The sequence below is a fragment of the Geotrypetes seraphini genome, chromosome 6 (genome assembly GCF_902459505.1).
Source record: "Geotrypetes seraphini chromosome 6, aGeoSer1.1, whole genome shotgun sequence".
In the NCBI taxonomy this organism is placed as follows: domain Eukaryota; kingdom Metazoa; phylum Chordata; class Amphibia; order Gymnophiona; family Dermophiidae; genus Geotrypetes; species Geotrypetes seraphini.
Genome location: NC_047089.1, coordinates 6837772 through 6865377, shown reverse-complemented (window position 1 = coordinate 6865377; position 27606 = coordinate 6837772). Strand labels below are relative to the sequence as shown.

Sequence of the window (27606 nt, the reverse complement as noted above, 5' to 3'; positions counted from 1 at the left end):
TTACAGAATCCGGCCCTAAATGGCAATGTGTTAAGATTACACAAACAATCACAGGTTCCAAAAGAAAAACATCAATGCTTATATATTCTAGTTAATGCAGATGGGCAGACTGGATGGGCCATTTGGCCTTTATCAGTCATCATGTTTCTATGACATCAGAATGCAGGTGTAAAAAGCCTTAGCCTATAGGAAGAGGAGATGCAAATGTTAAGAGCCTTAGCCAATAGGGAGAGGAGGAGATAGTGGATGCTGCGGACGGGCAGACTGGGTGGGCCATTTGGCCTTTATCTGCCATCATGTTTCTAAAACCATAAAGTTCTCTGACATCACAATGCAGCTGTAAAAAGCCTTAGCCTATAGGAAGAGGAGTTGCAAATGTTAAGAGAGAAGGAGATAGTGGATGCTCTGGATGGGCAGACTGGATGGGCCATTTGGCCTTTATCTGCCATCATGTTTCTATCTATGAAAGGAGAATAAACCACAGAGTTTTATTTAACAAGCATCCTTATTACATGAGCTGGGAGGGGGGGGTTTCTTCTCCTGAAGCAGCCGGTTTGACCGGCGAAACAAGGAATTCTTGTTGGGTTTTTCATATGGAGCTGGACTATCTTTTGGGCATGGTGTTAATGAAACTGAAAGTCTGGGACGACAGAATCGCACCAGATCAGCTTAACCATCTTGTACCTTTCGTACAGTCGCGAGCATCCTCTCTTTGCTGCAACACCGTATGTAAGTTTATATATGGGTTGGATTTTTTTTTAATGCAAATGAATGTGATGATGGCAGCACACACTAGATATGGTTACTACTGCTACGTTATTCTCAGGCTTTTTTCTCCACCCTTTTAGGTTTGCAGTAGTGATTGGAACTATCTCTCTCGGTGGTTCATTCTCCTTTCAACAGTACTAGAATATATAAGCATGTGTTTAAGGTTGCCATGTAAAGGCATCTTCTACCACACCTTTGTAAAAGGACCCCTCTCCCCTCTTAGGCAAAGGAGGTTTCTTTTAAAAATAACAGCTTACATACGGGTGATTCATAATACACGGAATATCATAGATGTTGTCAAACCAACTGAAAAACTCATTCTTAAATGTCCAGTTTCTTATACGTTGGATAGAATTTGTCAATGACGGTCCAATGAGGTGACAGAAGGAATGGAAAAACCATGGACAAATAAATTCACAAGTAAGCTGGAAAGAAGTACAGATCGCCTACGTAAAATGGATTGTTGCAGCTATTCATGAGGTTTCTTGATGACGCCATAGACAGTAATACATACTTCTTTGCGTGCTGGTCTTTTCAAGCATATTTGTATTATATTAATGAATCGAGTCTTAAGTAACTTCTCCCAGAAAAATCCTCAAGGACTCCCATCCAACAGTAAGAAAGGTTATATCTGTTTAAATGCCAAATAGGATAAATGGGTAAAACGGGGAGCTTCCCCATGGTTGCTGCGCAAATTCCTTTGCTTTAAAAGGAGAATACAGAAAATGGGGATTTTATTGGTTTTCTGCCTCTTTTAATTATTTCCTTCTCGCTGCAATTTTAGAAGCACACAAAATAATTAAGCTACTTTTATTTATACGATGCCCCTTCTGTGGTTCAGAGAACCAGTCGTTTCAGATAAGGGGAGTCTTTGCTCAGATAATTCACTAGAAGAATCCAAGACCTCAAATTCAGAGAGGAGATCTATAGGCTATCTACAGTATGCAAACTTCCGCTGATGGCGAAGATCATTTGGAAGGTCATCACTTTCATTCCGTACCTGGAGACTGCCAGGGCTTCCAAGAACTTCCTACGGCAATCCAACAGTCGACGCACTCCAACCACCACAAGCTTAATATAAAAGGGAACTCTTTATTGTTAGATTAAAAGCAGAGCTCCCGTGGCCCAACCAGGACCCCTACTTCCCAACGATATTCACACACAAGTGCTTCTTCAGGAATTTTCTACGTCCTAAAAAGGAAACAAACAAAAAAAATGTTGTGAAACAAAATAGGTTAAATCTAGGATTATGAGATTCATATGACCTCATCAACAACTCAACCCCAAAAGGACCTATTGGCCTCCCCTTGAACAATGTCACGATGTAGAATACTAAATCGGGGCTCAGATTCCCACATTCCCAAATATTTCCTAATAAGGGGCTGGAGACAAGTCATACCTATGGATATCTAGCAAATTACCTCAATTGGGACTACTCCTACTTGAAGTATTCTGGCTCCCTCACCACAGCGAGCACTCCTCTGACTGCAGAGCATATATTACAATTCCCTCCCATGGCCTTCTCACTACAAGGATCTTTTACTAAGTTCTAGTACATGTTAAAACCAGCACACAGAAACATATATGTGCTATCTGCCTAACATGGGTAGGGGTGGGGAAGAAATGTAACATGGGTAGGTCATGGTGGTCATTATGTATCCCAGCCAAAGCTAAGCAGGAGCAGAGGGGACTTCTCCCACCTGACCATTGGCCAACTCAGTAGGTCCCGGGAGAGGTGCAGCCTTTCAGGAGAGGGGAGTGATGTTTGGAGGAGGCCGGGTTATGGATGGAGGGTTAGCTTTCAACCTGGGGGCGTTGAGGGAGGAACTGAAACAAAATTGATAAACACAAAAGATGTAATAAGCTAAATCAACAACTTAAAAAGCAGCAAATCACCTGGACCAAATGGTATACACCCCAGAGTGCCAAAAGAACACATAAATGAAGATGCAGATCTACTATTAGTAATCTGCAACCTGGCATTAAAATTGTCCCCAGTACCTGAAAGATGAAAGGTTGCCAACATAATGCCAGTTTTTAGAAAGGGTTCCTTGTGTGTCATCAATGTTCAGCAAAATGGCAAAAGCTATTATAAATTAATGAAGATAGAAAAACATGGTTCAACAGGATTGAATCAGCATGGATTCGGCCAAGGGTAGGCAATTTCTGAATCAAAATGGAAATATTACTTAATTTTCATATATGTTTGGATTGTTGGGGGAGGGGGGCAGGGAAGGTTGGGAGATGGGGTGGTGGTACTGACTTCTGTGATAATCTTTGTTCTTTTGGCTATTATACTGTAATTGTTTGGTTCTTCGAATAAATACATTTATTGAAACAAAACAAAAAAAAAATTCTCAGATCCTTAACTACTGATTTTACCTATCATGTCCCAAGCTCACTCCCCTGCACTCAGGATCACATCTGTAACATCTGCTTTATCACCCCAACAACGTAAACCCCAAAACAAAGGACAATAAATGAAGATATCTGAAATATAAACTACTCCTGAAAAAGAAACAAGAGAGTGAGAAGAAAGATTATAAGTCAAACAAACCATGTGATTCTCAGTCCTCTATCCTGTGGCAAATAGGTTTCCTACTCATGATAAAAGTCACACACAAAGCTTAAACTCATTGGTCGAGACCTAACATTGAACAAAGTACTTATCTGGGCCCTGTGGCTGTCCCATCAGAGCACTCCATTTTGGATGACCTTCATCGGGGACAGATGGTCAATAAAAGATAGCCCTTAGTCTCCCATGGGGAGTAAGTGGACAAATGTTGCAAGAGGTCCATCGTTCATTGACACTATTAAACACTAAACAGAGGCTTTCCTCAACTCCTATTTGTGTTCAAGACTGATGTTATATTACACTCTACAATGCAACCTAAAATACTAATCTAGAATCTAAAACACTAGATTAGTATTCTAAATTGCATTTAGAGGAAAGATACATCAGTTTAATGCAAAATAGCAGTTAAGGAAAACCTCTATTTAGTGTTTAATTCCCTCCCAATGCGCCAAAAATAGTAAGGATTTGAGCCAAAAGATCTACAAGGAGAGACTGGAAGATCTGAATATGTATACTCTAGGAGAGAAGAGAGACAGGGGAGATATGATACAGACGCTTCTTTTACTTTTTGACACTGTTCCTATGGAATAGTAGCATAGCCTAGGCCAGACATGGGCAACTCCGGTCCTCGAGGGCCGGAATCCAATTGGGTTTTCAGGATTTCCCCAATGAATATGCATTGAAAGCAGTGCATGCAAATAGATCTCATGCATATTCATTGGAGAAATCTTGAAAACCCAATTGGATTCCGGCTCTCAAGGACCGGAGTTGCCAATGTCTGGCCTAGGCCCACCCAGCAGCAGCACATCTACGATATAGCTGGTTGGGATCCCCAAGCCCCACCAGTTCCCAAAATCTTTCCTGCCGCGTACTTTTCATGAGCCAATCCTTGACAGCAGCGAGCACCATGACTGATACGTGCTGCTCGCACCATCCCCTGAGCCTTTCTTCCGACATACTCTGCCTAAGCGGAAACAGGAAGTTGCATCAGAAGGAAGGCTGAGGGGCCAGTTTAGGCAGTGTGTATCAGTCACAGCGCTTGCTGCCAGCGGAGATAGGCTCTCTGAAAGGTATGCGACAGCAGGCTTGAGTCACGGAGTGGGGAGGAGGCTGCATTGCCTGGGCGAGAGAGGGAGAGATCAGCCCACCCTACACCCCTTCTATGGAATAACCTCCCCTTCTCTCTGTGTGCAGAATTTTTGTTTAAGCTTAACTCTGGTTTAAAAATCCAACTCTTTGACAAAATTTGAAAATCTTTGAGGCTAAATGATCCTGGAAACTAAGTACTAAGAGGAAGCTGGGGAATAATTATTAACCTCCAACGAGTTTTGCTACTTCTGTTTAGATTAACTTGAATGTTGACTGGTATGACTGTTGTCTTGTATGATCGTTGCACTGTCCTGTTTTTTCCTATTATACTTTTATAATTATTTATTGTATATCGTCTTGATTTAGATGTTTAAAAAGGTGATATGAAAACATCAAATGTGAATAAGCATAAACCTGTATCATGAAGTAGAGAATGACACGGTCACAAAATTCATCACCGTTCCCGTCCCCGCGGATAACCGTGGGAAACCATCTTCATGTCATTCTTTAAGGAGAGAGGGAAGAATCAGAGTACGAATGGCCACAACCACTGACACTCAAGCTTTGCTGTGAAGAATGCTGGTGTAGAAGGACTGAGGTTGAAATAGACACTAGAAAATGGCATGGGATTATTTCCCGCGGTTATCCGCGGGGGCGGAGACGGTGATGAATTTTGCCACTGTGTCATTCTCTATTAAGAAGGACTTAAGCTGTTGTATCAACATTCATGAAAGTCACAAAATCCCTTGCAGCTTGTACATTCTCCAAATAAAATGTTTCTCCTGCATGCTCAAAATGAAGCCTTGCCAGGATCAGCAGGGCAAATCTGATTTTATCAAATAGACTAGAACAGACAGGCCCAAACTCCTTCCTCTGCGATCCCACATTGGCTGAATAATCCTGGAAACAAAGGATAAGCGAGAGCCTTACCCATATAGACAGGGAGCAAAGCATTTCTTGTTTTTGAGCAAAGTTCAGCAGATGAAAGATCACTACTCTCAGCTTGGTTTCAGTAGTAGTTTACCGTATTTTCGCGGATATAACGCGCACCCGTGTAAAACGCGCACACGGGTATAGCGCGCAGAAACCACACTTGTATGTACGGAAACTTTTGTATACAGCGCTCATGGGTATACCGTGCATGCTGCCCGACTCTCCTCTGGCCACCCCGACTCTCCTTTCACCCTCCCCGACTCTCCTCTGGTTGCCCCGACTCACCGTTCACCTGCCCTGACTTTCGGTGCACTGCCCCGCCTCTCCGTGCGCTGTCCCGACTCTCCGTTCACCTGCCCTGACTTTCCGTGCACTGCCCCGCCTCTCCGTGCGCTGTCCCGACACTACATTACGGGCAGGAGGGATCCCAGGCCCTCCTGCCCTCGACGCAAACCCCCCTCCCCCCCAACGACCGCCCCCCCCAAGAACCTCCGACCGCCCCCCCAGCCGACCCGCGATCCCCCTGGCGACCCCCACACCCCCCTTCCCCGTACCTTTGGTAGTTGGCCGGACAGACGGGAGCCAAACCCACCTGTCCGGCAGGCAGCCAACGAAGGAATGAGGCCGGATTGGCCCATCCATCCTAAAGCTCCGCCTACTGGTGGGGCCTAAGGCGCGTGGGCCAATCAGAATAGGCCCTGGAGCCTTAGGTCCCACCTGGGGGCGTGGCCTGAGGCACATGGTCGGGTTGGGCCCATGTGCCTCAGGCCGCGCCCCCAGGTGGGACCTAAGGCTCCAGGGCCTATTCTGATTGGCTCACGCGCCTTAGGCCCCACCAGTAGACGGAGCTTTAGGATGGATGGGCCAATCCGGCCTCATTCCTTCGTTGGCTGCCTGCCGGACAGGCGGGTTTGGCTCCCGTCTGTCCGGCCAACTACCAAAGGTACGGGGAAGGGGGGTGGGGGGGTCGTGGGGGTCGCTAGGGGGATCGCGGGTCGGCTGGGGGGGGCGGTCGGAGGTTCTTGGGGGGGGCGGTCGTTGGGGGGAGGGGGGTTTGCGTCGAGGGCAGGAGGGCCTAGGATCCCTCCTGCCCGTAATGTAGTGCGAGGTGGGGGTAGGGGGTCGCCGTGGCCAGGAGGGTTTGGGCTCCCTCCTGGCCCGATATTGTCGGGGAGTCGGCGGTCCTTCGGGGTGGGGGTGCGAGCGGTGGGGGTGCGAGCGTCCTTCCGGATGATGAATCGGGCGTCGGGCGGGGTGTGAAATATGTAAAAAAAATTTTGTATACCGCGCTCAGGCATATAACGCGCGAAGGGTATGCGCGGTACGTAAAAACGCGTATAACGCGCGCGTTATATCCGCAAAAATACGGTATACGTGTACGTCGACTCCGCTTACTTGCACGCCCTTCAGAACAGGTCACCACATGCGCTTAAATGGAGTGTGTGCTTAATAGGAGTACCACTTGTTAGTCATGAAAAATCACAGCACGCTGTAGTCAAATGCAATAAAACTTTTATTCAACCAAAAAAACACACCGAATACAATGTAATACGGTACAGTTGTAGAAACTGGTCTAATGCAGAGGTGTCCAACCTTTTGGCTTCCCTGGGCTGCATTGGCTGAAAAAAATGTTTCTGGGGCTGCACAAACACTGCAGCAAGACAGAGGAGGGAGCTGGCAAGACGGTAAACACCCGGGGGCAGCAGAGGAAAACACTGCATCGCCCTCAACCGGGGCCACACAAAATACTTCATGGGGCCGCTGGTTGGACACCCCTGGTCTAATGCAATAAACCTGTTTTTAAACCAACATTCTACTGACATAATCAATCATTGTTTTCTGCACGCAGATTGCATGATTCAGACCGTGTATCTGACTACTGATGCTGTAAAACTGTCCATAGTTGTAACAACGCAGCGCATGTAGGGACTTCAGCGGGTCCGAAAAGGAAACAATCTCTGCAGGTGGTTCATTAGTCGTGATGACAGCAGCAGTATCTCCATCCTCATCAGACTCTTGGTTGACTGAAGTGTCCTTTATGACTGTACAAATATCGGAATTAGTGCTGTCAGATGATGTAGGCAGATCGTTGTCAACGGCGACATACAGCTCAAACTCTTGTGACGAGAGTCCAACTGGGAGTTCAATGGACAAAATATCTGCTTCAGTTGTCTCATCAGATGTGTGAACGAAGCTCGCCCGTCGATAACAATTTGAAATCGTTGATGATGAGATTACTTCCCCATGCTGCTCATCCACTCGGAACGAATGATACTGCCAGGAACACCACGGAGGACACAACTAGAGACTTCAGAGCTCTAGGGGAGAGGCTGAAGCGGACAGGGGCGCAGGTGGTCTTCTCTTCGATCCTTCCTGTTAGAGGCAGGGGAAGGGCCAGGGACGAACGTATCATGAGGACAAATGAGTGGCTACAAGGATGGTGCCAGGATATGAACTTTGGATTTCTGAATCATGGAGAGACGCTGCAGGGACTTCAGGGACCAGACGGACTCCACCTGTCCACTAGAGGTAAGAACGTCTTCGGACACAGACTAGCACGCCTGCTTCGCAGGGCTTTAAACTAGGTAAGTTGGGGGAGGGTACCCACTCACATACCAGAGCAGTAAGTAACAATCCTGATGAGGTGAGTCGTAACTCCGCTTCTAGGTCCGAGGTAAGTACACTCACTGCAAACGATTCTCTAGGAGTCACATTGACTCAGATGGGAAATTCTCTACAGGGACGTATCAAACACAAGGTGTGGAGGGCTATGTATGTTAATGCAAGCAGTTTAGGCAATAAAATTCTAGAATTGGAGACCAAAGTAATAAATGCTGACCGGGACGTAGTGACAATATCCGAAACCTGGTTCACGGACTCTCATGGGTGGGACATGGCTATACCGGGCTATAACTTACTCCGTCAAGACAGAGAGGGTAAGTTTGGAGGAGGGGTAGCATTATACATTAAAGAAGACATCAAAACGACCAGGATCACAGATGTCAAGTACACTGGGGAATCCCTCTGGGTGAACCTGGCCAGGAGCAAAGAAAAATGCCTATATCTTGGTGTGGTATATAGACCTCCAAAACAACTGGAAGACAAAGACACGGAACTAATTGATGACATTGAAAATATCACTTTACGAGGAGACGCTGTTCTGCTAGGGGACTTCAATATGCCTGATGCGGATTGGAACGCACTTTCAGCGACGACTAGCAGCAGCAGGAGGCTAATAACGTCCATGAAGGGAGCACGACTTAAACAAATGGTGTTTCAGCCCACTAGGGCCCAGGTTATCCTGGACCTGGTACTCACCAACGGGGAAAGCGTCTCGGAGGTCTTGGTAGGAGATACGCTAGCCTCCAGCGACCACATGGTACGGTTCAATCTCAGGAAAGGTCTCCCTAGATCAAACACAAAAACAAAGGTACTTCAATTCCGAGGCACTGACTTCGAACGCATGGAAGATTTTGTCCATAGGGCACTGCAGAACCAAGCTGCGACGGATGATGTTGAAATTATGTGGTCAACCCTGAAAATCGACCATACATGAAGCGACAAGCCTCTACATTAGATCAGTAAATAAACGGCAGAGAAACAATAAACCCCAATGGTTTACCGCTGAGATCTCGTGCCTTGTTAAAGAAAAGAAAAAAGCATTTATTTCCTACAAACGAACGGAAGAAGTGGAAGCCAAACTAGAATATACAGCCAGGGCTGCAGCGGTCAAAAAGGCAGTCAGGGAGGCCAAGCTTCGAGTGGAAGAAAATCTAGCGAAGAACCTCAAAAAGGGAGACAAATCCTTCTTCAGGTACATTAACGACAGGAAAAGAAACACAAATGGGATAGTTCGCCTAAAAAAACCAGATGGGAAGTACGTGGAATCAAACTCCGAAAAGGCTGAACTTCTGAATGAGTACTTCTGCTCAGTCTTCACCAACGAGGCACCGGGTCACGGTCCACACTTACAAAGCAAAGAGCGGAAGACCCGTTTTGGAATTTCAAGTTTACACCCAAAGACATCTACTGCGAACTGACAACACTCCAGGTGAATAAAGCCATGGGACCGGACAATCTACACCCCAGAGTACTCAGGGAGTTGTGTGATGTTCTGGCGGAACCGCTATCTGCACTCTTCAATCTCTCCCTCACTACGGGGAGAGTACCCATGGACTGGAAAACGGCTAACGTTGTTCCACTACACAAAAAAGGTTGCAGAGAGGAGGCTGCGAATTACAGACCAGTGACTCTAACATCAATAGTGTGTAAACTCATGGAAACACTAATCAAACGAAAAATAGACATGATCCTGGATGAGGAGAATCTACGGGATCCCAGTCAACATGGATTCACCAAGGGTAGGTCCTGCCAATCCAATCTCATCAGCTTCTTTGACTGGGTAACAAGGAAGCTGGACTCAGGAGAATCCCTGGACGTAGTGTACCTAGACTTCAGTAAAGCATTCGATAGCGTCCCTCACCGTAGGCTGTTGAGCAAGATGAAATCGTTGGGATTGGGAGAAACGCTAATTGCATGGGTCAAGGACTGGCTAAGTGGTAGACTTCAGAGAGTGGTGGTTAACGGTACCCTCTCTAAAATGTCAGAAGTGACAAGCGGAGTACCGCAGGGCTCTGTCTTGGGCCCTCTACTTTTCAACTTATTCATAGGGGACCTGACTCAGGGGCTTCAAGGTAAAATAACACTATTTGCCGACGACGCCAAATTATGTAACGTAGTGAGCAGCTCCAATTTACACGATAGTATGACACAGGACCTGTTTTTGTTGGAACATTGGTCTTCGACCTGGCAGCTAGGCTTCAACGCCAAGAAATGTAAGGCCATGCACTTCGGCAATAGAAACCCATGCAGAACTTACACCTTAAATGGTGAGACCTTAGCTATGACTGTGACAGAACGAGATTTGGGAGTGACTATCAGTGCAGACATGAAAGCTGCCAATCAAGTGGAGAAGGCTTCATCTAAGGCAAGACAAATGTTGGGTTGCATCCGCAGAAGTATCGTCAGCCGGAAGCCTGAGGTCATCATGCCGTTATACAGAACCATGGTGAGACCACATCTGGAATACTGTGTGCAATTCTGGAGGCTACATTACCGTAAAGATGTGCTAAGAGCAGAGTCGGTTCAGCGGATGGCCACCAGGATGGTCTCGGGGCTCAAGGATCTCTCATACGAAGAGAGGCTGAACAAATTGCGGCTCTACTCTTTCGAGGAACGCAGAGAGAGGGGAGACATGATTGAGACTTTCAAATATATCACCGGGCGTATCGAAGTGGAAGAAGATATTTTCCTTCTCCAGGGACCCTCAGCCACAAGAGGGCATCCGCTTAAACTCAGGGGCGGGAAATTTCATGGTGACACCAGAAAGTATTTCTTCACTGAAAGAGTAGTTGAACATTGGAACAAGCTTCCGATACAGGTGATCGAGGCCAACAGCGTGCCAGATTTTAAGGGTAAATGGGATGCCCATGTGGGATCCCTGAGAGGGTGAATGAAAGGATGGGTCATTTGGAGCGGGGGCTCTAGAGCAGACTTAGGGGGTGGGTCTGTGGAGTGGGCAGACTTGATGGGCTATAGCCCTTATCTGCCGTCATTTTTCTATGTTTCTATGACTCCATGCCTCCCATACCATATGAAGAGAGTCGAGCACCATCATTTTTCTCACCAGCTCAGCAACTCGGGGGCTGGATTCCATGCTTGCATCAATCACTGCCATCACATATCGTAGGACGAGTGATCTGTAATGATGTTTTAAGTTTGTGATTATCCCTTGGTCCATCGGCTGGATCAAAGAGGGCGTGTTTGGCAGCAGAAACACTAGTTTGATATTAGCCTTAGGTCATTGCTGTGTGCTGCAGTTATCACACAGCATTACAATGTGCCTCCTATGCCTTCTCATCAGATTGTCAAGCTTCTGTAACCATTCAATCCACAATGTCGCTGTCATCCATGTGTTTTTATTGCTTTCATATTCAACAGGCAGGCATTTAATGTTTTTGAAGCACCGAGGATTTCGATTCTTCCCAATCACCAGTGGCTTCAGTTTTTCACTACCATCCATATTGCAACTGAGCAGCAATGTCAATCATTCCTTTGGCACTTTGAAGCCAACAGCTTCACTGCGTTTGGAAGCCAATGTTCTGTCAGGGATGGCACGCCCATAGAGGCCTGTCTCATCGGCGCTGAAAACGTCACATGGTTCATATCCACCAATGACTGATGGCAACACTTCCATGACCCATCTTTCTGCACCAAACTCATCCGCATCTTGTTTTTCGCCATGCTGCTTCTTAAATTTTATGCTATTACGAACTTTCCACCTTTCTAACCATCTGTTTGTCACTTTGAAGTCTTCTATGCTCAGTTCTTTAGATAACTGCTGCTTTCTCCATCAGCAGAAGTCCACTGATTGGCAGTTGCCGACTTCTAGCTTCAGCAAACCATCGCAGCAATGCCTGTTCAACGTCTGCAGCCTTTTCCGTTTTCTTGTAGTATTGCTGTTGTCTTGACAGTCTTTCAATATCACTTGCTTTTTTTTGGTAAATCTGAGAAATCTGGCTAGGATGAACACTGTAATGTTTTGCAATAGAGACCTGACTCTCCCTTTGGTCAAGTCTCTAACACATTAACACATTCAGCCAAAGACAATGATTTTTGTCCAAGTGTCGCTATAGTACAGTTCTGAAAGTTCAAACACCTGGCCAGACCTAGGCTGCAGTTCCAAAACATGTAGCTCCATCCATACCAGAACACGATCTCATTTAACCGGAGTGAACGTAACGTGAGAGAATGGAGGTTGGACCTAACATCTGTGAACATAAGCAGATTGTGTGCTTATCAGAATTGCAATTATCCGGAGTTGATGTCCATTGACTAATGTAAACCCCCCCCCCCAAAAAAAAAACAACAAAACAGGACCGTGGTGGTCTGGTGAGGATAACTGAAGTGTGCATTTAACCAATGTGCACTTAGGTGGAGTCAACTGTATTTCAGTTCTTTATAATAATAATAACTTTATTCTTTTAAACCACCATAACCAAAAGTTCTAGGCGGTTTACACTAAAAAGAGCTGGACAATCAGCAAAATACAATTATACAGTAAAAGATACAATTATTGTAAAATAGAATTTCAATAATAAAACTCTCATTAATGAATAAACTTATCGAACAATCACCCCTTCAGGGTCAGATAATACTCATTTTACTAAACTCTGTAGCTTTCTCTACGCATTTAACATTCCTACAGTTTCCAAGATTCTGGCTAATATGAAGCGTACATGATCCAGTACCATCTGCCTTAGCTAAATGTCATTCTGTACTACTTCTATTAACATATTTAATGATATAATTTATTCTAGCCTATTGCACAGCCGTATTCTCATGTCTTGGAAAACAGCTCACGTTGCTCCTCAAATCAAAGATGTCAAAGTAGGACATAACCTTTGTTCAAACTATATAAATTACTACATCTTCCGTTTTTGTCCAAGATTGTCGAGATTGTTCCTCGTTCCCAATTCCAAGACTTCCTTGAAAAGTCCTAAACCTCAAATCACATGGGTTTCCATCAACATCATATCACAGAAACTACACGGGCAGGAATCACCATCTTCTTCTTTTTTTAATTTTACAAGGACGTCTTTATTGAATTGTTCAAAAATAATAATAATTTATAATAATAATTTATTTTCTTGTCTACCGCCCAACCAGTAGTTCTGGGCGGTTCACAACAGGAGAATACTGAGACATTTCAACACATGGTACAGCTTCATAGAACACACTATCTACGTACAATCTAAAATTATATAATAAAAGTAATACAATTGTTAAAAAAATTCAAGTATAATATTAAAATTTATTAAAAAATTAAAACATACTATGACAATAAGAATAGAAACAAATATATCAAAATCAATATACTTGTCAAATAAATAGGTTCTTAATGATTTCCTAAATGTGAAGTAAGAATTAGATTGAACAATCATCGGACTTAGCCAGGAGTTCATTTTCCCCAGCATACAAAATACAAGAAATCACAATAAAATACAAAATGTCAATGCTTCCTTTTTAAAAAATTGTAAATTCCATTTAATCAATTATAATTTATCCCCAACCGAACCACAACAAATCAAACCAATAAAAAAAAGTCTATGGGGAGGAATGTCTTGCGACTCGGATGGGATCAAGAAACATGACTCTTGAAACATCCAAAGAGTCAAGAAAAAAATACAAATTTAAAGGAAAAGATTTCTACACCTACAGAAAACTCATATTTTCAAAGCACCCCTCTACCTAGGTCTTCTTCCCTCTGTTCAGCTTTTCGGCTTAGTGCAGCTAGTTTTTCCATCTTATAAGCATAATGTAGTTTACTTTGCTATAAATTTAAAGAAGAAATACCAAAGTCTTTCTAATTAGATGCCAAAAGTCAGTTTAGCAAATGTTCAACTAAAGCACTTTAATGCTTACGAAATCCTGGAATGTCTTTGTTCAGCAAAAAGATCCATGGATCCCAAGGAACCTTCAAACAAGTAATCCACACTATCTAAACTGAATAGTCTGTCCAAATTAACAAACTCTGGGATAATTCTACTATATATGTAAGTACCTCTATGACCTTAACCTCTCCAACAAGATGAATTTACCTGAGAAAGCCACTTGTTAAGATGATCTGGGGGTCAAATATCAACCGTACATTATTTTACTTTACATTACATTTCTAGACCGCAAAACCTCTTGGGTTGATACGGTTCACAAAAAGTAAAAATACTGGACCATCCCAGCAATCTACAGATTAGACATTCAAAGCTATAGCAATGTTTGCCAGAGATTGCTCCATGCAATCCCAATCAGCCGGCATAATTGCAATGTTCAATTGTCTCTTCCATCTCTGTTTATGGCTAGTAGGTGCAGGTAAGGAGTCTCTGAGATAACCATAAAGCATCCCCACCAAAAGCTTAGTATATTTAAAACCTTCAAAAACATCTAAAAAAATGTATTCCCCTGTAAATCGGACCTTGTGTGTTTTAGAAACTAAAAGATGTTTTAACTGAAAGTAAACATATTGATGACTTTGAGGAAGACTGTCGTCTCTAACCAGATCCCCAAAGGACACATAGGTGTCTCCATTATATAGTTGATCCTAGAATGTTAATCCCAAGGCCTCCCATTCTCTATAAACAAATGATGTCAACCCTGGAGAAAACCAAGGGATTATGGCAAAAAGGAGTGTAATGAGACAATCGAAAATCATCTGTTAAGAATTATAACTTGATTAGCAATCATCTGAGGTTAAGATTTCTGAATTCTAGAGGTATTAAATATAAAACAATACACTTTATATCTTTTCCACAAATGGTGGAACTCTCTTCCAATACAATTAAAAACCATCCCCTATTGTGATAGTTTCCGTACAGGCCTGAAAACCTATTTGTTTTTCAACAGTGTCTCTCAAACTGTGTGCCCCAAAGAGATTCCGGGTATGCACAGTGGTGTGCCCCAAAGAGATTCCGGGTATGCCCTTCATAAGTATACACTATGATAGATGACATGTACGTCACATACGCAAGATTCCGTCAATGTTATGAGTGTGTACGTAAAGATACAACCACCCAGACAAGCATCATTCTTTGACGTGACTGGTACTTGAAAATTAACGGCAAGCAATTTTATTTTTGTGCAATAGTTATCCTAACTTGAGCAGCAAAGCAATCAAGGCTTTGTTACCGTTTGGATTTTCTTATCTTTGCAAATTTGCATTTTTAGCTCTGACAAATTAAAGAGAATGACTGCAGATGGTGGATGATGAAATCTGCATGTTTGTCTGTCAACTATCGAGCCGCATTTTGAGTTAATTTGCACTCAAAACCAAGCACAAGCATTGATTAAGTTTTATTCAAGTTTTTTATTAGGTTTTTTATATACCGCCTATCAAGGTTATCTAAGCGGTTTTACAATCAGGTACTCAAGCATTTTTACCTATCTGTCCCAGGCTATGGAGGACTGAGTGACTTGCCCAGGGTCACAAGGAGCAGCGCAGGGTTTGAACCCATAACCCCAGGGTGCTGAGGCTGTAGCTCCAACCACTGCAATTCTATTCTATCTTCTTTAGTTTCACCGTAGTTACAATTACCCATACATAGTTTAAAGAACTTTAAAATAACTCTCAAATTTAATTTTTGTTGGTTTTACAATTTTATAAAGTATGCATATCTCCCATCTCCCGCCTTTCCTCCAAAGTATACAGATTGAGATTTTAAGTCTGTCCCCATACGCCTTATGACAAAGACCACGCACCATTTTAGCAGCCTTCCTCTAGACCAACTTGATCCTTTTTATATCTTTGAAGATGTGGCCTCCAGAATTGTACACAATTTTCTAAATGAGGTCTCACCAAAGTCTTATATGGGGGCATCAATACCTCCTTTTTCCTACTGGCCATACCTCTTCCTATGCACCCTAGCATCCTTCTAGTTTTCGCTGTCACCTTTTTAACCTGTTTGGCCACCTTAGGATCATCACATACAATCACACTCAAGTCCTGCTCTTCTGTCATGCACATAAGTTCTTCACCCCCTAAACTGTACCGTTCCTTCGGGTTTCTGCAGTCCAAACGCATGACCTATCAATTCATATTTATGTAACACAATGCAGTGTCCCCACACAGTCCCATATCTTAAAATGTATGAAGAATCATTGTGGAAATTATAGCTCAAATGAAACTTTCCCAATTGATTCCGTTCAATAGGTACCAAAGCTTATAATAGTTTTGGTACCATTCCACTGCTGCTCTTTCATAGGCCATATGTTAAGAACGCCCTACACCCCTTTATTAATATTTCAGTACAGTACTGATCTAGCAAACCTAGGTTTGCTATCACCAGGGATCACTTTCTCTGCTTTGAATTAAAGCGGGCTATAATTAAACAAACAAATATTATAGTCCAAAAGTTAATTCATCATGAAATAAAGCACTAGTTTTTAATTATGTACCATGAGACTGTATATTCATGTAATGTTTACATTTTTTGGTAAATGAAATCCACTAATCCATTCATAATGTCACGGACAATTTTTCTATCTAGAAGATATTATCACAGATGCTTGATTTTGCATTTCTCAAAACTGTGAATTTGTGTCTGCAGAAATAACATACTTCTTCACAGCAAAAGTGTTATAAAATAAGTCAAGAAAAAACACCTTAGCTCCATTGTTCCTTTGCAAATCGATGTACACAAAAACCTCTTAACTCTTGCTAAGTTTACATATCTGCACAAGGAGCTAAAAGTTAGGATGGAGGGACAAGCAGTAAAAACGAAAGTGAAACCAATAGAACAGAATACTCCACAAGTCTTGGGATCTTTTATGCATATAGCCTGAGGTTTATCATATCATTCTCTCCTTAAAGAAGAAAAACTATAATGGCAGCAGGCCGTAAAAGAGAACCAGTTTGGGAATATTTTTATGGCGCTTCTCTACCTATGGGTAAGGCAGACATGTATGTAAAATGCAAACTCTGCCACAAAGAAATACAAGGTCTGGTGGCCTGAATGAAACTTCATGAGAAGTGCTTTGATGAAGATAACAAAAGGAATGTTTGAACAGGCAGGTAAACATAAAATAACCATAATGCGTTAGACCAATGGTCCATCTAGCCCAGTATCCCGTTTCCACAGTAGTCAATCACAGGTCACAAGTACCTGGCAAAACCCCAAATAGTAGCAACATTCCATGCTACCGATCCAGGGCAAGCAGTGGCTTTCCCCAAGTCTGTCTCAATAGAATCTAATCTAATCTAATCTAAATCTTGGGTTTATATACCGCATCATCTCCGCAGATGGAGCTCGACACGGTTTACATGGTTAGGGAAGGAACGGAACTCCAGTGGAATTATATAAGTATGAGAGAAGAGAGGTTGGTGTGAGAGTGCCAGGAGCGGGACGGGGTTACGTTCTGGAGAAGAGCCAAGTCTTCAGATGCTTACGGAATGGTAGAAGGGGGCTCAAATTGCGGAGAGGGGAAGGGAGACTGTTCCAGAAGACTATGAACTTGTTTTCCAGAAACTTGTCCAAACCTTTTTTAAAACCAGCTACATTAACTGCTCTTACCACATCCTCTGGCAATGTATTTCAAAGCTTAACTATTCTCTGTATGAAAAAAATATTTCCTGTAAATTCATCAAGTATCCCCTAGTCTTTGTAATATTTGATGGAATAAAAAAAATCAATTCACTTGTACCTTTTCTACACTACTCAGGATTTTGTAGACGTCAATTATATCTCACCTCAGCTCTTTCCAAGCTGAAGAGCCCTAACCTCTTTAGCCTTTCCTAATATGAGAGGAATTCCATCCCCTTTATCATCTTGGTTGCTTCTGCTTTGAACCTTTTCTAATTCCACTATATCTTTTATGAGATAACAGCAACTAGACTATTCTTTAAAAATAGACAAAAAGAATTTATTGGACTGAAAATCCAGATGTTTCCCGATCTCTCACGTGAAACGCAGAAGCGACGACGTGAATTTCTTCTTCTGAAACCAGGTGTTTTAGCTTTAGGGGCTACTTTTTATTTAAGGCAACCTTGTAAGTGTATAGTGAATCACCGCCAGATCAAGTATGTTTTCTTTGAACCATTTCAGTTAACTAATTTCTTGGTATCATCTCGTCTGAAGGAAGAACAACATCATTAGCTCATTATTTAATATAGGCATTAGTCCTCAGCTCTACAGTTTCATATTAGTGATTATTTTCTTAATATTCTCGCATTTTGTTAATCTTGGATCCTAATGTAGGACTTGAGTAAAGTTGGCATATATATATATATTTTTTTTCTTTTGTCTTAATGTTAATCTGATGTAATATGTTTATATGTTAAACTTCTTTCTGTACAAGTTAATATGCTTGATATAAGTTTGAAAATGATAAATAAAAAAAAATAAAAAAAAAAAAAAAAAGAGATAACAGCAACCAGAATTGGATGCAATACTCAAGGTTAGGTTAATCCATGGAGCGATACAGAGGCGTAATAATATTCTTAGTACAGTGGAACCTTGGTTTACGAGCATAATTTGTTCCAGAAGTATGCTCGTAAACCAAATTGCTCATATATCAAAGTGAGTTTCCCCATAGGAAGTAAGGGAAACTCGCTTTGATCCGTTCCCCCCCCCCTTGAGTCCATCAATGCTGCTCCATACCCCCTCCCGGATCCGGCATCCCCCTCCGCGAATCGGCATCCTCCCCCCGCTCACGTTGCCCCCCCCTCCTCCGCGATTCTACATCCCCCCCCGAGCACTGAAACAAGATCCCTTACCCCGATTGGGCACCGGCACCAGCACCAATGCATAGGACATGCCGGTGCCCGAAGATCCTCCCTCTTCTGGGCTGGGCGGTGAGTCAAAGGAGATCCTCCCTGTTGCCTATGCTGGGCTGGACTGGGCTTTGAGCATTTGCACATGCTCAAAGCCTTCTGATTCAGAATCTCAGAGAGAACGAGATCAGATGGCTTTGAACATGTGCAAATGCTCAAAGCCCAGTCCAGCCCAGCACAGGCAACAGGGAGGATCTCCTTTGACGACGCCCAGCCCAAAAGAGGGAGGATCTTCGGGCACCGGCACCGGCATGTCCTATGCGTTGGTGCTGGTGCCCAATCGGGGTAAGGGATTTCGTTTCGGTGCTTGGGGGGGGGATGCAGAATCGCGAGGGGGATGCCGGATCGCTGGGGGGGGGGATGCTCGATCGAGGGGGATGGCGCTCGTAAATCGAGTCAAACTCGGTTTCCGAGGTGCCGATTTTGCAAATGTTTTACTAGTCTTGCAAAACACTCACAAACCGGTGCACTCGTAAACCGAGGTTTGACTGTATTATTTATCATTCCTTGTCTAATAATTCCTAGCATCTTGTTTGAAGAAATGGAAGCTGAGATAAAGTGAGAATGCAAAAGCGGTAACACAATTATTATGGGAGACTTTAACTATCCCGGAACAGACTGGAGTCTTGGAAGCTCAAAATGCGCTAGGGAGACAGAACTCCTGGAGGCTACACAAGATTGCTTCATGGAGCAGCTTGTTAGAGAACCGACGAGAGGAAATGCCACTCTGGATCTAATCCTAAATGGGTTAAGGGGACCTGCAAAGGAAGTGAAAGTAGTGGGACCGTTGGGAAACAGTGATCATAATATAATCAAGTTCAAGGTTGAGGTAGGAATACCGAAAGGAAAGGGAACCTTAGCGACAACTTTCAACTTCAAGAAAGGAAACTATGAAGCAATGAGGGAAATGGTAAGGAAGAAACTTAGGAATACTTCCAAGAAATGGCAGACGGTAGAACACGCCTAGTCTTTTTTCAAGGACACGGTGAGCGAGGCGCAAAATCTGCATATCCCAGATTCAGAAAGGGGTGCAAAAAGAGTCGAACAAAAGACCCGGCGTGGATAACTAAAGTAGTGAAGGAAGCGACAGGCAATAAGAAAAATTCATTCAGGAAATGGAAAAAGGACAAAATTGAGGAGAACTGGAAAGAGCACAGGAAGTATCAAAAAGAATGTCACCGTATGGTTCAAAAAGCCAAAAGAGAGTATGAAGAGAGGCTAGCCAGGGAAGCAAGAAATTTCAAACCGTTCTTCAGATATGTTAAAGCAGGGGTGTCCAACCTTTTGGCTTCCCTGGGCCGCATTGGCCGAAAAAAATGTTTCTGGGACCGCACAAACGCGCAAATGCTGCAGCAAGACAGAGGAGTTAGCCGGCAAGACTGTAAACACCCGGAGGCAGCAGAGGAAAACACTGCATCACCCTCGACCGGTGCTGCACAAAATAATTCACGGGGCCGGTTGGACACCCCTGTGTTAAAGAGAAGCAGCCAGCTAGGGAAGAGGTGGGACCGCTGGACGACGGAGACAGGAAGGGAGTGGTGAAGGAGGAGAAAGAAGTGACAGAAAGACTTAACATGTTCTTTTTCATCTGTATTTACAAATGAAGACATCCAACATACCGGAACCTGAGCAAATCTTCAATGGAGAACAAGCAGAAAAATTAACATCCATGGAAGTGAGCCTTGAAGACGTACGCAGGCAGATAGAAAAATTAAAAACTGATCCCCGGGTCCGGATGGAATCCACCCAAGGGTTCTGAAGGAACTAAAGGAGGAAATAGCAGAACTACTGCAGCAAATCTGCAATCTATCCCTGAAAACAGGCGTGATCCCGGAGGATTGGAAGATAGCCAATGTTACGCCCATCTTTAAAAAGGGATCAAGAGGTGACCTAGGAAACTACAGACCGGTGAGTCTGACCTCGGTTCCGGGGAAAATGGCAGAAGCACTGAGAAAAGACAACATTGATGAACAGTTTGAAAGAAACAAACTTCTGATAACCAGCCAACATGGATTCTGCAAGGGGAGATCGTGCCTAACAAACTTATTTCACTTCTTCGAAGGAATTAACAGACTGATGGACAGAGGGGACCCCATAGACATCATATATCTAGATTTCCAAAAAGCCTTTGACAAGGTACCCCATGAACGCCTACTTCGGAAACTGAAGAACCATGGGGTGGAAAGAGACGTACATAGATGGATCAGAAATTGGTTGGTGGGTAGGAAACAGAGGGTAGGAGTGAAGGGCCACTATTCGGACTGGAGAAGGGTCACGAGTGGTGTTCCGCAGGGCTCGGTGCTCGGACCGCTGCTATTTAATAATATTTATAAATGATCTAGAAACAGGGACGAAGTGCGAGATAATAAAATTCGTGGACGACACCATACTATTTAGTGGAGCTCGGACTAAAGAGAACTGTGAAGAATTACAAAGGGACTTGAACAAACTGGGGGAATGGGCGACGAGATGGCAGATGAAGTTCAACGTTGAGAAATGTAAAGTACTACATGTGGGAAGCAGAAACCCGAGGTACAGTTATACGATGGGAGGGATGTTATTGAATGAGAGTACCCAAGAAAGGGACTTGGGGGTAACATAGTAGATGACGGCAATGGTGGACATGACAATGAAGCCGACGGCACAGTGCGTAGCGGCCGCTAAGAGAGCGAATAGAATACTAGGTATAATCAAGAAGGGTATTACAACCAGAACGAAAGAAGTTATCCTGCCGTTGTATCGGGCAAAGGTGCGTCCGCATCTGGAGTACTGCATCCAATATTGGTTGCCGTACCTTAAGAAGGATATGGTATTACTTGAGAGGGTTCAGAGGAGAGCGACACGTCTGATAAAAGGGATGGAAAACCTTTCATACGCTGAGAGATTGGAGAAAGTGGGTCTCTTTTCCCTGGAGAAGCGGAGACTTAGAGGGGATGATAGAAACTTACAAGATCATGAAGGGCATAGAGAGAGTGGAGAGGGACAGATTCTTCAAACTTTCGGAAAATAAAAGAACAAGAGGGCATTCAGAAAAGTTGAAAGGGGACAGATTCAAAACGAATGCTAGGAAGTTCTTCTTTACCCGTGTGGTTGACACCTGGAATGCGCTTCCAGACGGCGTAATAGGGCAGAGTATGGTACTGGGGTTCAAGAAAGGATTGGACAATTTCCTGTTGGAAAAGAGGATAGAGGGGTATAGATAGAGGATTACTGCACAGGTCCTGGACCTGTTGGGCCGCCGCGTGAGCGGACTGCTGGGCACGATGGACCTCAGGTCTGACCCAGCAGAGGCATTGCTTATGTTCTTATATTTGCTTTTTTTGGTCACCACTGCACATTAGACAGAAGGTTTCAGAGTATTGTCTACAATGACACCCAGATCTTTTTCTTGGCCGTTGACACCCAAGGTGGCCCATAGCATCTGCTAATCGATTTGGGTGCAATGTGCATCACTTTACATTAGTCAACATTAAATTTAATCTGCATTTTAACAACTTTGAACAGTTTAGTGTCATCTGCAAATTTAATCACCTTACTCGCCATTCCAATTTCCAGATCTTTTATAAGTTAAATAGACTGGTCCCAGTACAGCTCCCTGCAGCACTCCTCTATTTACCCTTCTTCATTGTGAAAAATGGCCATTTAACCTCACCCTCTGTTTTCTGTCCAATAACTAATTCCTAGGCCACAATTGAACATTGCCTCCTAACCCATGCCTCTTTAATTTTGTCAGGAGCCTCTCATGAAGAACTTTGTCAAAAACTTTCTGAAAATCTAGCTATATACTACAACTGGTTCACCTTATCCATATGTTTATTCAGATCTTCAAATAAGTCAAGCAAATTGGTGGAGCGAGACCTCCCTTGGCTGAACCAATGCTGACTGTTCCATTAAATTATGTTTGCCTAACATGTTCCCCATTTTTTATGATTGTTTCCACCATTTTCCCAGGCCCTGAAGTCAGGCTTAGAGAATGACACGGGGAGCGATCCCCGCAGCGAACCGCTGCGTGGCTGCGGTTTGGCTGCGGGTTATGGTGACCTCATTAGCAAATCGCCGCAGACGCGGGGACAAATCCTTTCACCGCCCGCAAAAACGGTGAATAGATTTGTCCCCGCAGGCCAATGTCCCCCCTTCTAGGAACCGCTATTTACCTGTGTTTCACCGTGCTCCTCATTTGTCAGATCAACCCTTCCTGCCAATAGAACCCCCCCCCCCCGACGATCGCCCTCAGCCCTTCATGCCGACAGAACTAGCCCTCCCCAACGATCGCGGCAGGAGGGTACCCATCCCCTCCTGCCTACCCCAACAGCCCCCCCGACGATCGCAGCAGGAGGATATCCAACCCCTCCTGCCAGCTCCCTAACAGCCCCCCTATGATCACTGGTAGGAGGGTGCCCAACCCCTCCTGCCGGAACCCCCAACGGCCCCCTATATCGCCAATAGGAGGGTGCCCAACCCCCCCCGCCGGACCCCCCCCCCCCAACGAACCCTCCCACCCCGGAACCCCCTTAGTCTTACTTTCCAAGTTGGACCGGACAGCTCCTCGCTCGTCTGGCCAGCAGGCCTGCCTCCGTCCAAATGAGGCGGGCCCGCCCCTCCCCTCCCCTGCCTAACCACAGGATCCTAGGGCCTGATTGGCCCAAGCACCTAAGGCCCCTCCTATAGCGGGAGTGGCTTTAGGTGCCTAGACCAATCAGGCCCTAGGATCCTGTGGGTTGGGTAGGGTAGGGGCGGGCCCGCCTCATTTGGACGGAGGCAAGCCTGCTGGCCATACGTGTGAGGAGCCGTCCGATCCAACTTGGAAAGTAAGACTAAGGGGGTTCCGGGGTGGGAGGGTTCGTTGGGGGGGGGGTCCAGCAGGAGGGGTTGGGTACCCTCCTGCCGGCGATCTTAGGGGAGGCCATTGGGAGGACCGGCAGGAGGGGTTGGGTACCCTTCTGCTGCGATTGTCGGGAGGGCCGTTGGGGGGGGGTCTACAGGAGGGGTTGGGTGCCCTTCCTGCCGTGATCGCTGGGGGGAGGGGAGACTTGCAGCCGTAGCCGCGGTCACTATGCTAATCACGGCAGGGAGATCTTTGCCGCGATTAGGTACAGCGGCCGCGTCTACTTACCATGTAGGCTAACATTGTAAGCATTTAAAGTGCATGTCGTGTTTGTTTTTGCATTGCTAGCCCCAGGGGTGGTGGAAGATTAGTGATTGAAAAACTGTATGAAAAATAACTATTTTAAATTTAGTGATCAAAATGTGTCAGTTTTGAGAATTTATATTAATTAATTTTTTCTCTGCGTGTTTTGTTTTTGTATAGTTATTAACTAATATTTAACTAAGTTTTAAAGTTTTAAAGAATGTTTCCTTTATACGTAAATAAAGAAAAGTATATAAAATCGTACCCGTTTGAGGCTTTTATGTATGCAGCGGTGACGGTGACGGGGCGGTGAATGGGGTTGCAGTGGCGGTGACGGGGCGGTGAATGGGGTGGCAGTGGCGGTGACGGGGCGGTGAAGGGAATGGCGGTGACGGGGCGGTGCAGAGGATGGTGAGACGGGGACGGGGCGGTGACGGGGACCAATTTTTTCACCGTGTCATTCTCTAGTCAGGCTTACTGGTCTGTAATTTCCCAGATCTCCCTTGGAACCCTTTTTAAAAATCGGTGTAACATTAGCTACCCTCCAATCCACAGGTACTATGGATGATTTTAGCAACAAGTTACAGATCACTAAAAGCAGATCAGCAATTTCACTTTTGAGTTCTTTCAGTCCTGTGGGATGCATACCATCTGCTCCAGGTGATCTATCACTCTTGTTCTTGTCAATTTGGCTTAGTATGTCCTTCCAGGTTCACTGAAATTTCTTAAAGACTGCCTTGAGAAATTCTCATATTTCAGCAAAAATATATTTGTTTGTTATTACTGCATGTTACCATCATTTTGATACAACTGTTATGTAGAAATAACGAGCTGAAACAAGCAAATATTCCTTTTTGGGCAATACTGAGTGGCAGTGAATACAATGAGTAATTCTAAATAAACGGAAATTGTATCATTAATAAAATAACAGCATTAACTTTTTTGTTTAGGGGGAATCTATCATTGATGTGAATTATTGGAAAGAATATCCCAAATTATAGCTACATGTTGCTAGGTTCCAAATTAGGAGTTGCTACAGAGGAAAAAGATTTAGATGTCACTGTGGCAGCCAAAAAAAGCAAACAGAATGTTAAGAATTATTAGAAATAAAAAAAATTGTTTTTCTATTGCTGAATGATAGGACCATATCTTGAATACTGTATGCAGTTCTGGTCACCACGTTCCCCAAAACACAGAACTGTAAAAGGTACAAAGGATGCACAAATGATTAGGGAATGACTTGTAAGAAAAGGCTAAAGAGGGTAGGACTCTTCGGTTTGAAGAAGAGACAGCTGAAGGGGGATACGGCACACAGGTCTACAAAATTCTGTGGATTCAAAGCGATTGTTTACAATTGTCATACTATTTCAAAAAGTACAAGGACTAGAAGACACTCCACAAAGTACAGCAGCATATTTAAGATAAATGCTTTTTTTTTCAATCAATATATAGTTAATTTCTGGAACTCATTGCCAAAGCAAGTGCTACAGGCAGTTAATGTAGCTCAGGCTAAAGATGGCCTAGACAGATTCCTAGAGGAAAAGTCCATAAACTGTTAAGGTAAACCTCGGGAAAGCCACTGCTTATCCCTGGGGGTTAGGTAGCATGGAATCTTGTTACTTTTTGTGACTCTTTCGGCTACTTATGACCTGGATTGGCTACCATTGGTAGCAGGATGCACCATATGAACCTCTGGTCTGACCTGGTAGGGCAACTATATTGTCAAAGGATCAGAAAGTGCTGAGGGGTGTTGGGGGAGGGGGTTTGATCAGATGTGTTAGGGAGTGTTTTGTGTGTGTGTGGGGGGGGGGGAATCAGATGTGCCAGGGTGTATCAAGGAGGGATCAAATTTGCTGGGGTGGAGGTGTATAACTGATCAGATGTACCAAGGAGTTGGGAGAGAGGTGATCAAATGTACCAAGGAATGTTAAGGAAGCGGGAGTTCGACATGCCAAGGAACGATGGGAGAGGGGTGATCAGATGTGCCGGGGGTGTGATAAAAGAGATTGGAGATAAGGGTGTGTCACCCAAGACAACTGTTTAATTTCTGTGTGGACCCACACTACATTTATGGAAGACACATAATTTGCATAACCTGGTGCCAACAGTAATTGCAAGGCAGGTAACGAGCTTGAGCCCAGCATTTACCACAAAAGCTTTGCACTAGCCTTTGCAACTGACCCACAGCAGGTGCAAAAACTCGCTGAACTTCAAGGGCATCTAAAGTAGCTGGAGCAACAGGTGGGGGCTTCCTTTGCTGCTCCCCCACCACCAAAAAGCAAATGCTAGGTATCCCAAGTTGCGTCGCTAGCTGGTTCCCAACTCAATCCGTTACCCAGCTTTTCCTTCCAACACTGCTTCCACACACTACCAATTACTCCACAGTCAAATATGTGTAATAAGGAATGTGACTTCATTCAATTTCATTTTCTTAGTTTGCACATCTAACTATTTGTTTAAAGCAACAAAACTGTACACGTTTACCCAAAAAAAAAAAAAAGAAAAAGTGAAAACCGCATCTCCAGCATAACCCTAATGCAATATAGAGGGCCACGCCAGAAAGATAGTGTTGCCGAGGGCAACATCTCATTCTCTTCGTGGCAAGCTAGGTAGCCCGCTCCCCCCCTTTTCTCCTTGGAGGACGGGATCCTACACCCACGGTTTCACTCCTGGCCCCCGCCTTGCTCACCAGCTCTCCCTCCCGCAGGGTAAGAGGGCGTGCTTGTGGCAGTTGTGCAGGAGCTCACAATGGCCCTTGCCCCCGTGGTGCGATGACAGTGGATGGTGCTGCTGTTGCTGCTGCTTGTTATGGTGGTGGTGATGGTGGTGGTGTTGATGCTCACAGTGGCGCTGCTGCTGCTGCTGGTGGTGGTGATGCTGCTGGTGTTGGTCCTCCTTGATCTGCTGCTGCGGGTGGTGGTGATGCTTCAGGTGCGGCTCCTCCTTCATTTGCTGCTGCTGCTGCTGCTGCTGTTGTTGGTGGTGGTGATGCTTCTGGTGTGGCTCCTCCTTGATCTGCTGCTGCTGGTGGTGGTGATGCTTCTGGTGCGGCTCCTCTTTGATCTGCTGATGCTGCTGCTGGTGATGCTTCTGGTGCGGCTCCTCCTTGATCTGCTGCTGCTGCTGCTGCTGGTGGTGGTGGTGATGCTTCTGGTGCGGCTCCTCCTTGATCTGCTGTTGCTGCTGCTGCTGCTGCTGCTGGTGGTGGTGGTGATGCTGCTTCTGGTGCTGCTCCTCCTTGATCTGCTGCTGCTGCTGCTGCTGCTGCTGGTGGTGGTGGTGGTGATGCTGCTTCAGATGCTGGTCTTCCATCTGCTGCTGTTGCTGGCGGCATTTCTGGTGCTGCTGCTCCTCCTTCATGTGCTGCTGCTGGTACAGGCGCTGCCTCTGCTGCTGCTGCTGCTGCAGCAGCAGCTGCTCCTCGTCGTCCTCCTCCACCAGGGCCTTCTGGTGCTGGAAGATCTGCTGCCGCAGCTCCTCTTCCTGGGGGGGCGGCGGCAGGCTGCGGGCCTGGTTCTGCAAGTCCCGGATGGCGTGCCGCAGCTCCCAGTTGGCCTGCAGGAGCACGTCGCGCTTGAGCAGCTCGGCGCTGGTCATCAGGTTGCGCTGCAGGGACTCCATGGCTGGCGGGGGGAGGGAGGGTGAGGGAGGGGGGCGCGTGAGAGCGCGCGGTCCCGTGCCGGTTGCGATGTGGGGGCGGCCGAAGTCGGAGGAGAGAAAAGGGCGCGCGGT

General features: G+C 44.9%; 1 protein-coding gene across 2 annotated transcripts; it reads right to left on the bottom strand.

Annotated features, from left to right (window-relative positions):
- Positions 1-356: 356 nt before the first annotated feature.
- Positions 357-27606, bottom strand: LOC117362748 (sex-determining region Y protein-like). 2 transcript variants are annotated; one of them, XM_033949652.1, is made up of 3 exons: positions 26564-27606; positions 2469-2595; positions 357-1959 (listed from the first exon to the last, which is right to left on the bottom strand). In XM_033949652.1, the coding sequence occupies exons 1-2, from the start codon at positions 27493-27495 to the stop codon at positions 2514-2516; spliced, it is 1014 nt and encodes a 337-aa protein (XP_033805543.1). In that variant the 5' UTR covers positions 27496-27606; the 3' UTR covers positions 357-1959; positions 2469-2513. The 2 variants fall into 2 exon arrangements, with proteins under 2 accessions (XP_033805543.1, XP_033805544.1); XM_033949653.1 differs by lacking the exon at positions 2469-2595.

Coding starts and splice junctions, on each gene's coding strand:
- LOC117362748 (XM_033949652.1), bottom strand. CDS start 27,495: ATGGAGTCCCTGCAGCGCAACCTGATGACCAGCGCCGAGCTGCTCAAG. Junction 2,596..26,563: donor CCCTGCGGGAGGGAGAGCTG/GTGAGCAAGGCG, acceptor ATTTTGTTTCAG/TTCCTCCCTCAACGCCCCCA.